The sequence below is a fragment of the Strix aluco genome, chromosome Z (assembly GCF_031877795.1).
Source record: "Strix aluco isolate bStrAlu1 chromosome Z, bStrAlu1.hap1, whole genome shotgun sequence".
Classification (NCBI taxonomy): Eukaryota; Metazoa; Chordata; class Aves; order Strigiformes; family Strigidae; genus Strix; species Strix aluco.
In genome coordinates, this window is record NC_133971.1 from 59,398,122 (window position 1) to 59,413,664 (window position 15,543).

Here is a 15,543-nt window from a genome sequence, read left to right on the forward strand (position 1 = left end):
TGAACTATCGGAGTAATTATCTGACCCATCAAAATTTCACCAAGACAAGATGCAATTTCATCTGTGGTGCTCAAATAAGAGATGAAGAATCCCTTCCGTTTTGTCTTAGGAGCTGATCACCTTAAGATCAGTTCTATCAGGTCTGTTTAACTTGCAAAACCCATTCCCAAGTGAGAAATGCAGATGTCTATAAAGCAGCATAAGAGGATTAACAGCTCTCACTTGATTCCTCTTCTGTGAACGTATCCATTGCTTTTTTTATGAATAGGTAAACTTCTAACACCCACAACATCCTGCACCAAGGAGTTCTGTGTCTCATGTAAAGAACTGCTTCCTCTTGTTTATTCAGGACCTTCCACCTCCCAGTTTCATTTTACATCCCCCACCTCTTTCACTTGCCAGTTTACAGTTCCCTTTTCCATGTGACTCACAATTGCATAGATTTCCATGAGAAACGTGAATAGTAGACTTGTACACATCATTTTGCACATCAATTTGATGCTTGTTTGGTTCTCTTCCCCCACCCCCATAAAAAACCCTAACATTTTCTTTTTATCCTTTTATATGTACCTACATTGAACTTAAGGTGCTCACTAATCACCTGTCACTCAGAACTGTAAAGGCTTGCTTCAAGCCTTTGTTATCAATCTGTCTTCACTATCCTAAAAAAACACAATGTTGTCAGTGCACTGTTACTGCACTACTCAAATCCCTTTCCAGGTCCTTCAGGAACATTATACAAAACAGACTGCGGTAGGATTCCACTCGTGACCTCTCTGCATTTCAAAGACTGACCATTGACTCTTATGCAGGTCAATTGTTTTTCTACACTAAGACAGAAAAATGCTTCCCTACTCCCACCTGCACTTCAGCTAGATATGCAACCAAAGCCATCAAGTGGTTCTATGTCAGTATACACTGTAAGCTCAGACTGTGTTGCTTGTCCATTTTGAACACTAACTCCTAGTTCAAATATCCCCAACTACACATACACTGACATACAATTCATTCTTACACCCATTTCACTTGAGCTGCCATTATTAATGTGATAACTAATACTCAGAATAAATGCCCCACTGCTTACTATTCAGTTGCATAAAGGAAGTTGTTTAAAGAAACCACAATAAGCAAGTCAAAGATGTACTCAAACATTTTTAACCAGCCTTCTCTATGGCTACGAAATGGTGCTACAAGTTTCCTTAACTAAGGCAGACAAGCATTGCAATTACTGCCTCTCCCTTAGAAGTAAACCAGCCTTCATGAGCTACAGAAGAGGACTGTGTTGAAATTTTCTGCCTTTTCTGCATAACAATCAATTTCCCAACCTACGTGGATTAAAACCAGTTTTACCTGGAGTAGCTAAAAATAATACTTTCTTGTGGCTTCCACTTCCTTTGCCAGACTTGATGACATTTTGACAGTTGATGCAGTGTTCCCTTTTCCCTTGCAATTAATACTGAATTTCCATTATCCTTCATTTTCTTGGAAACAAAATTAATACTTGGTGTTTAAGAATGCTGTATTAGATATTTATTAAAGTATATTTTTATAGAGTTTGCAGTTACTGCAGTATAGTTCCAAATGATGCCTATTTTATAAACATTTTATTTGGCCATTTCATGATTTACTGGGAACCACCGTGTCATACCTTAAATCTCCATCTGGTAACAACTACAAACTTGAGCGTGTGGTCCTTGCCAAGAATCTCTTCATTGCATAATATGTCCAGCTGACAAAACAAAGACAACAGTTAATTCATTGGGACACAGCACCTGAAACAACGTATTTCAGATACTACTACAAATGTTTGACATTTTTCTTCTCTGGAGACACTGGAACTATTCATCTGCAAACTAAGTGGTAAGTCCTGTATAGACCCAAGAAAGGACAAGAAGATGGCTGTGTAACACATAATTCAAGAAACAGTGTATGCTTCTGTTTTCTGAAAGTAAAATCATAATAAAAGACATTCCTTTACAAAGGAACAATCCCACACTTTTCATAAGGTTTTTATATCTGCAAAATAATTTTTAAAAATTAAAATATTACCTCATTAAAAGAAGAGAGGTTAAGTTTTTTGGCAATGAACTTCTTTAGATGCAAGACTGTTGCCTGTGCTGAGCAACGAATCCATTTTCGCTTCAATCCACGCAATTTGCTGCTATTGCATTCCAAGCAGATGCTTACCTTCAGGAAAAAGCAAGAAGTCAGGGCTGGCCAGAACAATTTTCTGCAGTTATAATTATGTATTCCATATGCAGTTCTTATTAATACAACAATGTGAAAAAGTACAGTACTAGTATTCCTTAAATTGAAATGTCCATAGTCCTATTAAAAAAAAAAATTCTAACATCTTGTCAGTTTAGTGATAAGCACTGTTGCAACCAAACTGGATCTAGACAAAGAAGTTCAGGAAAGAATTTTTGATGCTCGAACAAGGCTGCTCCAGTCCAAATTCACAGGCTGCCAATAGCTCAAGAGGACCCTATGTCAAAAGCTAGGGTAAGACAAATAGTAAGAATACCATTGCCAATGTTCAGTGATTGCTTCTAACACCTTGCTTTTAATGCAACTGCTAAATCCAGTTGAAAACAAAATTTTAACACGTTTAAAAGATAAAGTTTAAAAACAAAGGATAAAAATGAAATAACAGATTTTTAAAATTCTGAAGATTATTTCCCCCCCCCAAGATGTCTCTAACTTCTATGCTTCAATTCTCACTTCTTTTCTCATCCAGCTATTCATTACTTGGTCTAAGGTCTTTGTGATGATTTACTTTGTGCACTAATTGGATCTAGTACTACATACAATCCCTTTCAAAGTTCTCGTACATTATCATTGAAAATAAAATTAATCCAAGTTGTAATTTACTCTGGACACACATAACAGGAAAACATAAAAGGGATGGTTTGTTTATCCCAAAACAAGATTTCACTTTCAAACATGCTTTGTGTTTAAAACTTAATAGTGAACTTCCCAGCTTTCATACTATTTTTATGGTGTAGAGGTTTAAAATAAAATAAATAGTAAGGCAGTAAAAGTGCAAAAGGTTTTATTCATAATTATTGCTATACATTCAGCTCAATGTATCACAATAACACTGGGATACACTCCTTCAGAAAGGGGGCTGAATATCCTGAATTTGTTTTGAAAGGAAATACTTTGGAAACTTATAAACAAAGAGAACTATCAAATTTTAATGTAAATGTCTTTACTGGATTCTCCATTCCTGTTGAAACCCAAAGATGAAATACATGCTTACACAAAGCACTGAGCAACACTGCATCTTGTTTGTAGCAGAGGACAGAAAAAGTAGTTTGAAACAGTTATTTTTCTTCTCTGTTAGATTACCAAAGCACTAAAGTTAAAATACAAGATAAAACTAAAACATGCCCTGCAAGCTCACCTGTTCATCACTTCGGTGGTAGTCATTATCTTCTTCCTGTTTTTCCTCTGAAGTTTCTTTGTTTGAATTTTCATCTGTTTTAGTTTCACCTTAAATAAGAAACCAGATATATGGGATAGCACTCTGCAGCAGCTTGTGATGCTAATATGATTAAAACAGCACAATTCAGGACTGCAATATAGAATAAACTTGCTTTTTCTGATTTGTGCTTATCTGCTTAGGCAACACTAGCTGCTAACATTCCCATGCATCAAAGAGAGGAATACATACAGAGCACAACCTTCGGTTCAACTGCTAGCAGCCCAGAAGCTGGGTAATTTCACAGTCCCCATGTAGGCACTACTCTGGAGACATCCTTCGTTAAGAGTAATATGCTATGACCAGCTAAAAAGAAAGATTCTGTGCACAAATAAGGGACAAAGCAACAATCCTACACTCACTGCATTGTGCAGTGTTATAAAATGATTGTGATTGTAATAAACCAACTAGGCACATACCTCCCAACAGGTCTGTTCATCAACTTACTAGCCATCACCCGCTCAATACAGAATAAATAAAGGACCATTTACCATTTCGATGGGAATCTAGGTGCTGTTTTGTAGAACATGTCTCCCCTTTGACGTCCCCTGGAACTTCCATGCCCAGTTTGTGATAAAACTCCCTTTGCTTTTTCATTTCCGCTGTTTAAAATTGTAAATATTAATCCCTGTAATAAAGTTCTAATGCAATATTTACGAAGTTATTCCAAATCCCTTCCCTCTTCAGTGAAACAGGTTTGCCAACAAATAGTGGTATTGTCAGTATTTACTAATCTCTGCGATCGTATCAAGTCATTCCTCATCTTATTTTTCAGAGTTAGAATAATACAAAGCATTGGTATAGCTACTATTCTAGCATTTCTATTAGAATGAGATAGTATTTAAAATAACATACCTTATTTTGAATCCCTCCCACAATATTTCAGTCAAACCATTGTTTTTGAACTTTTATTTATAGTTCTGATTTTCAATACACTAGAAATAATTTTTAAATAATCTATTTAATCTTATCAATGTTTGAGAATGTTCTGGTTTTGCAGCTTAAATGGATTAAAATACTCTATTTAAATGAAAGTTGTACCACACATTAAGACAAAAAATTACAGAGCAGTTACTACAAAGTACTTCTGTATTTGAACAGATCCAGTCGCAAAGAGGATTATGCCTGAAAGTTACCTGCTAAGAAAGGACTCACACAGTGGCAGAAACATCATTGAAACTAAATTGTTCTGCATTACATTCTACCTCTGAGAATTTTAGAAAGTTGGCACAACAGGTTTAAGTACACAGTTCAACAAGAACAAATGAGTTACAGTGTGCCTGTGCCAAACGTTTAAAAGCTGAACTCTCATTCTGCTTTACATAATACTGCTTTTCAAAGAAACATCCCATCTTCCCTCCAAACACCCTCACCCCCCAATTGCTGTTAGTACAAGTATGAAATTAAACTAATCACTAGAAATGACACAGATGAAGAAATACGGTTTTCCACTGTATTTTTCCTCAGTTTACCTCCCCATTTTCATCACCTGAAACTTATTTTTTTAAGTGTTAAACCAGTATGTGCAAAACGACCTATAAGAAAGGTCATACAACAGCTTACCTTCTTGGAGGCCTGGCACAAGTTTGTAAACAATATCTTGCATTGTTCTGTCATGACTAGCAAAAAAAAAAAAATCCCAAAATCAAAAGTTTAAGTCAACCATCTTGATTCAAAACATTTCTCTTCAAAAAGCTCTAGTACTAAACTGATGTAAAATCTCTAAATTCACCGAAGAAGCATTTCAATTCTCAAATCAGTATTTATATCACACAAGAGAGGACAATAACATGAAACAAGTTATGAAAAAGTCTTGGCTAAGACAGAAACACAATGGAAGTTTGAGGAAGAACAGTCTTGGACATCTAGAGGATGACGTCCCATGGAACACAGCCTCCTGCCTCAAGGCAAGTATGTCACTAATAATCTCAAAATTCTTTGACAACTGTGAGGTAAACTAATTTTTAATACAAAAGAATCAAGGATAGCCTGTTTCTCTACCCTTACAGACTCATCTCTCACATTTCTAGATTACTTAGCTATCTTTACTAGGCTTCTCCAAAAATGCAAAAGAACAGTTCAGAGAAAAAGACCACAACAATAACATTTTACTTTGCCCTGAAAAGCCAACATTTTAACTGTTAGCAACATTATGTAGTTGATAAGTCTGTACAGGTAGTGTGGCTCAAATAAATGAAAAGTAATAATCCCACTGGAACTGGAGCAGCAGGACTGGTTGAGATTCTAAACTTTAATTACCAGCTCATTTTGACAAAATTCTGTTTTACTCTAAAATAAGTCACTGTCTGAAAGAAACAAAGTATTACCCTAAATTCCAATTAATAAATAAAATCAGAAACATTTCAAATGTCTGTCTTGGCTGCTGCAAGGTCATTACCCAAGGAGAGCTTGCAATACCAAATCCTGAATCTGACTTAAATAGGGGAAGAGGCTTGCAAGAGTAGTCTCAGGCTTCTCATCACCTGACATGACCACTTCACAGCAGTGGAGACCAGTGAACTAGTATAGAAATGATGACAAATCAAGAGATTTACAGTCAACCATTACAATCTTTTAAAGTAGCACTACAAAAAGAATCAAAGTATCATTAATTCTAAATTCATTTCAACCAGTAGCAATCCCATTTGCACAGGCTGAGACTTTCATGTGTCACATATGGATTGCAGGAACATCTCCAAAAATATTTCAACGTAATCAGCTATCAATCAGAGGTGAGAATTTAAGAGTACTCAGAAATGTGAAATAGGAGACACATTTGGTTTACCTGTTTTCCAGATAAAGGGAGATGAACAGGAGTGCAAATCTACATTCTAAGACATTTTGTAAAACTCCTGACACTCAATTCTTTATTAAAATACATATATATCCAGAAACAGGCTGGGCAAAAGCTGTTTCAGTCTTGAAGGGACAGTATTTTAGAACTAGTTCAGACAAAATACTTCCTTTGCAGTGTATTCAAGGACCAAAAACAAGTAACAAATTCCCTTCTAGCTGTTCTCAATCTGATGCTGTTTCCTGGCCCCTTCTGGCACAGAAAAAAGCTTCTGAACCAAGGCACTGTTGTATTCCTGTAGCTTTACAGAAGACACATGTGCTGTCGTGTCAGTTATTTGTTCTTGTCTATTGTCATCTACTTGTCCCTTCAAAGCATACACTCATATAGGGTATTGTAAGTGTATCATATAACACATTATCAGTGTCCACTATTATTCTTCAGATGCAGAGCTGGCATAACTAGTTTCAGGCTCTTGAATGAGGACCAACTTGAGCAATGTCTGTATCGACAGTTTTCTGTAAAAGTGAAGAGAAATCAGGCTAATTTTCTATAAGCTTTGCTTCAGAAGTTCTTTTAGAACTGGGAAAGGCACTCTGAAAACTGCCACAAACAAAAGCAAATACTTTATAAAGGCAGACAAAACACTATGTGATATGCAACAGCTAGGCCAAACAGACTGCCACTATAGATTTTCATCAGCAAAAGTGTTATGGTTTAATCCCAGCCAGCAACTACACATGACCCAGTCGCTCACTCGCTCCTCCCCCCTCCCAGTGGGAAAGGGAGGAGAATCAAAAAAAAAAAAAAAGGTTGAGATAAGAACATTTTAATAATTAAATAAAACAAAATATAATAAAAGTAGCAATAATAATTATAAAATATAATAATAACTGTAAGGAAAAGGAATATAAAAAAGAGAGAGAGAAATAAAACCCAAGAAAAGACAAGTGATGCACAGTGCAATTGCTCAACCCCCACTGTCAAATGCCTGAGCAGCTATGTGCTCCCCCAACAAACTCACAGAATCACAGAATCATCTAGGTTGGAAAAGACCTTGAAGATCATCCAGTTGAACCATTAACATAACATTGACAGTTACCAACTACACCATATCCGTAAGTGCTATGTCGACCCTACTCTTAAACACCTCCAGTGATGGGGACTCCACCACCTCTCTGGGAAGCCCATTCCAACAACTAACAACCCATTCTGTAAAGAAATGCTTCCTAATATGTAGTTTAAACCTTCCCTTGCGCAACTTGAGGCCATTACCTCTTGTCCTATCGCTTATTACTCGGTTAAAGAGACTCATCCCCAGCTCTCTGCAACCTCCTTTCAGGTAGTTGTAGAGGGCGATGAGGTCTCCCCTCAGCCTCCTCTTCTCCAGACTAAACAACCCCAGTTCCCTCAGCCACTCCTCGTACGACCTGTGCTCCAGACCCTGCACCAGCTTCATTGCCCTTCTTTGGACACGCTCGAGTAATTCAATGTCCTTTTTGTAGTGAGGGGCCCAAAACTGAACACAGTCATCGAGGTGCGGCCTCACCAGTGCCGAGTACAGGGTAAGATCACTTCCCTGTCCCTGCTGGCCACGCTATTTCTGATGCAAGCCAGGATACCATTGGCCTTCTTGGCCACCTGGGCACACTGCTGGCTCATGTTCAGCCGGCTGTCAATCAACACCCCCAGGTCCCTCTCTGACTGGCAGCTCTCCAGACACTCCTCCCCAAGCCTGTAGCGCTGCTGGGGGTTGTTGAGGCCCATTTGGCCTTATTGAAACTCCTCCAGTTGGCCTTAGCACATTGCTCCAGCCTGTCCAGGTCTCTCTGCAGAGCCTCCCTACCCTCGAGCAGATCAACACTCCCACCCAACTTGGTGTCATCTGCAAACTTACTGAGGGTGCACTCGATCCCCTCGTCTAGATCATCAATAAAGATGTTAAACAGGAGTGGCCCCAAAACCGAGCCCTGGGGGACACCACTCGTGACCGGCCACCAACCAGATTTAACTCCATTCACCACAACTCTTTGGGCCCGGCCATCCAGCCAGTTTTTTACCCATCAAAGTGTGTGCCCATCCAAGCCACAAGCAGTCAGTTTCACCAGGAGAATGCTGTGGGAAACGGTGTCAAAGGCCTTCCTAAAGTCAAGGTAAACAACATCCACAGCCTTTCCCCCATCCAATAAGCAGGTCGCCCTCTCGTAGAATGAGATCAGGTTTGTCAAGCAGGACCTGCCTTTCATAAACCCATGCTGACTGGGCCTGATCATCTGGTTGTCCCGCATGTGTTGTGTGATGGTACTCAGGATGAGCTGCTCCATCAGTTTCCCAGGCACTGAAATCAAGCTGACAGGCCTGTAATTTCCCAGATCATCCTTCCGACCCTTCTTATATATGGGCATCACATTGGCCAATTTCCAATCTGTCGGGACCTCCCTGGTCAGCCAGGACTGCTGGTAAATGATGGAAAGCGGCTTGGTGAGCACCCCAGCCAGCTCCTTCAACACCCTCGGGTGTATCCTGTCTGGTCCCATAGACTTGTGTGTGTCTGTGTGATGCAGTAGGTCACTGACTGTCTCCTCCTGGATTGTGGGGTGGTCGTTCTCCCAGTCTCTGTCTTCTGGCTGAGGAGGCTGGATTCCTTCAATACAACTAGTCTTGTTATTAAAGACTGAGGCAAAGAGGGCATTAAGCACCTCAGCCTTCTCCTCATCACTTTTTACCATGTTTCCTCCTGTGTCTAGCAGGGGATGAAGGCTCTCTCTGGTCTTTCTTTTGTTGCTCACATACTTATAGAAACATTTCTTGTTGTCCTTGATTGCTGAAGCCAGGGTAATTTCTAGCTGGGCCTCACAGCATCTTTCTAATCATTGTGAGTGGCTAGCCCCTTCTTCCAAAAGCTGTAAACTCTCCTTTTCTCCCTGAGCTGCAGCCAACACTCCCTGTTTAGCCAGGGTGGTCTTCTCTGTTGCTGGCTTCTCTTACAGCACCTGGGGACAGCCTGCTCCTGTCCCATTAAGACTTCCTGGACCCCTATCCCCTTCAGAACCATCTCCCAAGGGATTCTGTCAAGCAGTTAGTTGCCTAAACAAGTCAAATTCAGCTCTTTGGAAGTCCAGGATGTCAGTTCTGCTGCCCCCTCTCCTGGCCTCTCTAAGAATAGAGAACTCTATTATTTCATGATTGCTGTGCCCTAGTCATCCTCCGACCGCCACATCATCCACCAGTCCTTCTCTGTTCACAAAGAGGAGATCCAGCAGGGCACCTTCTCTGGTCAGTTCACTCACCAGCTGTGTCAGGAAGTTATCTCCCACACATTCCAGGAATCTCCGGGACTGGTTCTGCTCTGCTTGTATTTCCAGCAGATGTCTGGGAAGTTAAAGTCTCCCACAAGAACAAGGGCAAGCGATTGTGAGATTTCTCCTAAGTGCCTACAGAATATTTCATCCACCTCTCTGTCCTGGGTGGGTGGCCTATAGTAGACTCCTACTACAACATCTGCCCTGTTGGCCTTCCCCCTGATTCTAACGTAAAGACACTCCACCCTGTCTTCACTACACTTGTACTCAAAGCAATCATAACAGTCCCTAACATACAGCGCTATCCCACCACCTCTCCCTCCTTGTCTATCCCTCCTAAAGAGCTTATAGCCATCAACTGGCGCACTCCAGTCATGGGAAACATCCCACCATGTTTATAATAGCCACAACATCATAATTTTCCTGTTTCATCATGGCTTCAAGCTCCTCCTGTTTGTTACCCATGCTGAGTGCATTGGTATACATGCACTTCAGATGGGCTGATGTCCCCAGCACCTTTTTGCATTTAGAGGTCCTAAGTCCAGCCTGAGCTTTCACAGGTGTTACCACGGTTACTGATCCATCAGTATCCCTTGCATCTTTGTCGTTCTGCATGTCTCCATCCTTTGCCTCCACTGAGATGGTAGGGTGAGGATCATCACTGGCACAACAGCTCACAAACTCTGGTAATCTATCCTGGGGCTTATGTCTGGGAGTTCCAGTTTTGTCCCCTTCAAATCCAGTTTAAAGCTCTCTCAATGAGCCCAGCTAACCACTGCCCCAAGACCCTTTTTCCCTTCTGGGACAGGCGTATCTCTCCTGATGTCAAAAGGTCTGGCATCCTGTATACTAACCCGTGATTGAAAAATCCGAAACCCTGCCGGTAACCCCAGTATCGGAGCCACAAGTTCATCTGTTGGGTTCTCCTGTGATCTTCTTCATCCATCCCTGCACCTGAAGGGATGGAGGAGAACACTATTTCTGCCCCCAACTCCTTAAGTTTCCCCAAGGCCCTGAAATCTCTCTTCATTGATTTAGGACTTCTCTTGGTAATATCGTCGCTACTTACCCGAAAAATCAAGAGAGGGTAGTAGCCCTTGGATCTCACTAAAGCCGGGAGTTTTGCCATAAGGTCCTTCACCTGGGCCCCAGGAAGGCAGCAGACTTCCCTATGAAGTGGATCTGGTCTACATATTGGGCCTTTGACACCCCTCAGAATGGAGTCACACACTGCAATGACCCTTCTGGGTTTTCTTTTAGAATTGGTTTTAATACCTGGTCTAGAGCGACCTGGCCTTGTTGACCTTCATCTTCCTCCTTGTATGATGCATTTTCTTCATCCTTCTCTACTTCATTCAAAAGTTCCAGGGCCGCATATCTGTTGTGAAGGGGTACCATGAAAGATGAGGGAGGTCAGGAGGGGATTTTCCTGCATCCCTGAGCTGGGACCTGTTTCCAGTCTCCCCCCTCCTTCTGCCTGGTAGCAAGAGGTTGAGGGATCGCCTGCCTCTTTTGGAGCCTCCATTTGCTCCTTATGCTTCATGGGTGCCAAGGTGCTACTCCACCAATCAATTTCCCTTTCACACTCTCTAATACTTCTTAATCTTTCAACCTCTTCTTTGAGTTCCTCCACCAGGCTGAGCAGGTCATCCAGCTGATCACAGCACACACAGGTGCTGTCACTGCTGCCCTCTGGCAGGATTGACAGGCTCAGGCACTCCCTGCAGCCTGGGGCCTGAACTGCTGCATGTTTGCGTGGCAGCTCTGTCTGGGTTGCCACATTCTTTCTGGTGGTGGTTTTGACACGAGTGGAGACCATAGTTCAGTTTACTCATGGAGGACGGCAAGAAGACAACTAGCTCAGATAAGCTCTAGACCCAGGAGAGGGACTATGCCCTGTCTGCGCGAACTGCTGTGCCACAGCCTTCTGACGCGCCATGCCCTGTTTGCCCGTCCTGTTCGCCGCGCTCCTGATCACCACCTCCCTGGGCAGTTCTTGTATGTGAGGGGCATTGGGCATCATCACTCCAGTCTTCACCCCACTCTGAGTCTCCACTGCCCTCATTTGCAGCTTGCTCTTCCCGCTCGGGGCGGGGCACAGCTTGAGGCTCTCCCTCTGCCCTGGGCTTCTGCCTTCTTGGCTTGCGGTTTTGCCGTGGGTTTTTGACACTTTCAGAAGGGTCCCCCGCTACTATCCTCCTCTTCGGAGCCCCTCTCCTCCACCCAGGTTTATATACTGAGAGCATGATGTCCTATGGCTTGGAATATCCCTTTGGCTAGTTCAGGTCACCTGTCCTGGCTATGATCCCTACCAGTTACTTGTACACCTGTTCACTGGCAGTGGGAAACTGAAAAGCCTTAATTTAGGATAAGCACTACTTAGCAACAACACATCAGCGTGTTATCAATATTGTGCTCATACTAAATCCAAAAGCACTCTACCAGCTACTAGGAAGAAAATTAACTCTATCCCAGCTGAAACCAAGACAAAAAGTTACTACAGTTCAGTAAAATGAAAGGATAGCACTGAAGGAAAAGAAAGGCAATATCTTTTCCGAAAATAAAAGAAAAACAAAACAAAACAAAAATACTTAGGGAAAAAAAAAAAGAGGGAAAACTATGAACAATACCATATTCATATTAATACCACATTCATATTAAGCCAGAAAGCGAGAGCACTCTGTGTAGGGATCAAAACAGAACGAAGGACAATATTGTTCCATTCTAGAGATTAAAGCTACTGGTTGAATATATTTTCTGCCATATTCTTACCAGTTCCTATGAACTAAACAGACCTTTGAAAGATTAACTGAACAATAAAGCTGACAGTTATTTCTCTCATTACTCTGTCAGACACTGAAAAACGCTGTTCAACTAAGACTAATTATTCTGTTTCATTAACATAACTTTTATAACTGAAGCATACAGAATGAGGAATGACTAAATCCCATTAAAACTCACAGAGAAATTAAACAGTAAAGTCCATACTTTGCTTGCTTTCAAGTCTGGAAGAAGCTAACAGATGTCAAGGAGTTGCAAATTCATAGCAAAGTTTGATCCGTATCTCCTCAATCACCTTCAAACTTCCTTTTAAATGTTGCTGGATAAGCAAGTAAGAAAATTTAGGAAAAAGCTGTGCTGCATTAAAGAGGCTGAAACAGTCTAGAGTGAGTTTAGCTGCACTTCTGCTTTCATACTTACCCAATATACTGTAATGGGTGGCTCTGATGTATAACAATTCTACAGGTCGGACAGGTGTTGTTTTCCTCCAAATATTTCACTAGGCAGCTTCTACAGACTGATAACAATGACATTCATAATTAAAAAGAAATAAAAGAAGCATAATAAAGTTTGTTTTATACAGTCACAGAAATGCACCTTACTGAAATTTTCACAAAGTTAATTTTTTACATCATGTAAGCGTGATGTCTAATCATGCAGAATACAGTTTCCAATATCTGTCATTAATGTTTTTGATACAGGGAAGTGATGCACCAGAATTAAGGCATCTGTACCTAGCCAGAGTCTTCCTAATAAAGCATACAACACAGAATTCTACTCCAGAATTTACTAGAACAACAATTTCTAGCAGGTCAACATCATATTGCTTGCACCATTCAGCTTGCACAGATAGTATTACAGAAACTGTATGCCATTAAGATACTAAGCCTATTTGCCTTAACCATGGCCACATGTAAAAGTAAAGAGTTCAGTGGAAATGAACCCAACCAACAAGGTTATTTCAAAGTTGGATACTTTTTAAAAGAACAAAAAACTTTCAAAAAATGGATATCCAGGTGCTATTTAGATTCTAACTTTCACAAAGTACACTACAGTTAAACTTCCACCAAAAAAAAAAAAAATTACATGGGCACAGACCTTCAGTATTTGTAAAATGACCTGGTAGAAGTTGCTAAAGCAGTCGTTCATTATAAAGCTGCATAGTTTTGGAACTGTTTCCATACGCATATATACAACCATCTGTATTTCATTCAAAATAAACTATTTATATTACCCCCCACCCCCTTCCAGAAACAGTACTCTATTGTGCACTACTACATGATATCCTGACACACTTGAAGTTCCAACTCAAAAATGCAGGGAAAAAAAAGGGGGGGGGAGTGGGAAATAGCTTTTTCTTAAACTGCAGCACTTCATGTAATCTTGGTAGTAATGCACTCATTCTTATCACATAAAATTACTGTAACTATAGGGCCATCAACCTCTCAGACAAGATGATAGTACAATTAAATAAACACCTGTTAATATAAAAAAATTAAGGATCAGCAAACGAAGCATAGTAAGTTTACATTCTTCATTGCATTTACATGCTTAGGATGACAGTACTGTTGCTGGTAGAGGTTAGATCAAGCCTCATAGCTTTGCACACTAAGTACAGATCTCACACAGCAGACTGTTTCAGTGGAGTGCCAGAGCAATAGATCCATTTGCAAAAGTGAAGCCAAACCCCAGACTTACCAAGTCAGTAGAAGCAGGGACAGGAATTCTGTGAAGAGTAAAGGGACATTGCCCAGTTGTGTAGGGATGGGGTCAGGAAGGCCAAGGCGTGGCTGGAGCTGAACTTGGCAAGGAACGCAAAGAATAAGAAGGGCTTCCATAGGTACGTCAGGCAGAAAAGGAAGGCCAAAGAAAGTGTACACACCCGATGAACATGACTGACAAGGTAACAATGGACGAGGAGAAGGCTGAAGTACTTGAGTATTTTTCCTGTTTTCACTGGCAATCTCCCCACTCCTCTCAAGTGGGTGGACCTCAAGACAGGGACTGGGGGATCAAAGTCCCTCCTACTAAGAGAAAATCAGGTTTGTGACCACCTAAGGAACCTGAACATACATAACTCTATGGGACCTGAGGAGATGCATCCCAGAGTCCTGAGGGAACTGGCTGATGTAATTGCCAAGCCACTCTCCATGATGGTCATGGAAGTCAGGTGAAGTCCCCCAAGACTGGAAAGAAGGAAACATTGCATCCATTTTTGAAAAGGGTATAAAAGGAGGATCCTGGGAACTACTGACCTGTCAGCCTCACCTGTGTGCTTGGGAAGATCATAGAACAGAGCCTCCTAGAAGCTATGCTAAAGCACATGGAGAACAGGGAGGAGTTCTGAAACAGTCAGCATGGCTTCATCAAGGCCAAGTCTTGCCTGACCAACCTAGTAGCCTTCTACAATGGACTAAGTACAGCAGTGGACAAGGGAAGAGCTATGGATGTCATCTGCCTGGACTTCTGTCAGGCCCTCAACACGGTCCCCCACAACACCCCTCTCTCTAAATTGGAGAGAATGGATTTGATGGATAGACTATTCAGTGGACAAGGAATTGGCTGCATGGTCACAGCCAGAGAATAGTGGTCAACAGCTCAATGTCCAGGTGGAGATCAGTGATGACTGGTGTCCCTCAAGGGTCGGTATTGGGACCAGTACTATTTAATATCTTCAGCAACAACATACAGAGTGGGACAGAGTGCACCTCAGCAAGTTTGCAGATGATACCAAGTTGAGTGGTGTGGCTGACACACCTGAGGGATGGGATGCCATTCAGAGGGACCTAGACAAGCTCAATAAGAGGGACCCTGTGAACCTCATGAGGTTCAGCAAGATCAAGTAGAAGGTCCTGCACCTGGGTCAGGGCAACCCCTAGTATCAATACAGGCTGGGGGATGAAGGGATTGAGAGCAGTCCTGCAGAGAAGGACTTGGAGTAATGGTGGGTGAAAATCTGGACATGAGCCAGCAATGTGCGCTTCCAGCCCAGAAAGCGAACTGTATCCTGGTCTGCACCAAAAGAAGCATGGCCAGCAGGTCAAGGGAGGTGATTCTGCCCCTCTACTCCGCTCTTGGAGACCCCACATGGAGTACTACATCTAGCTCTGGAGTCCTCAGCATAGGAAAGACATGGACCTGTTGGAGCGGGTCCAGAGGAATGCCACAAAAATGGTCAGAGG

The 15,543-nt window shown here is 41.6% G+C and overlaps 1 protein-coding gene across 4 annotated transcripts in view; it reads right to left on the reverse strand.

Moving 5' to 3' along the window:
• Positions 1-15,543, reverse strand: part of PCGF3 (polycomb group ring finger 3) — a 69,760-nt gene that overhangs the window by 5,448 nt on the left and 48,769 nt on the right. For all 4 annotated transcript variants that reach the window (XM_074812822.1, XM_074812819.1, XM_074812821.1 and 1 more), the window contains 6 exons: positions 12,782-12,878; positions 5,048-5,103; positions 3,976-4,086; positions 3,407-3,495; positions 2,050-2,187; positions 1,649-1,729 (listed from right to left, as the gene is read on the reverse strand). In XM_074812822.1, coding sequence (XP_074668923.1) covers positions 1,649-1,729; positions 2,050-2,187; positions 3,407-3,495; positions 3,976-4,086; positions 5,048-5,103; positions 12,782-12,878 — 572 coding nt within the window. The remainder of the gene's footprint in view (positions 1-1,648; positions 1,730-2,049; positions 2,188-3,406; positions 3,496-3,975; positions 4,087-5,047; positions 5,104-12,781; positions 12,879-15,543) is intronic.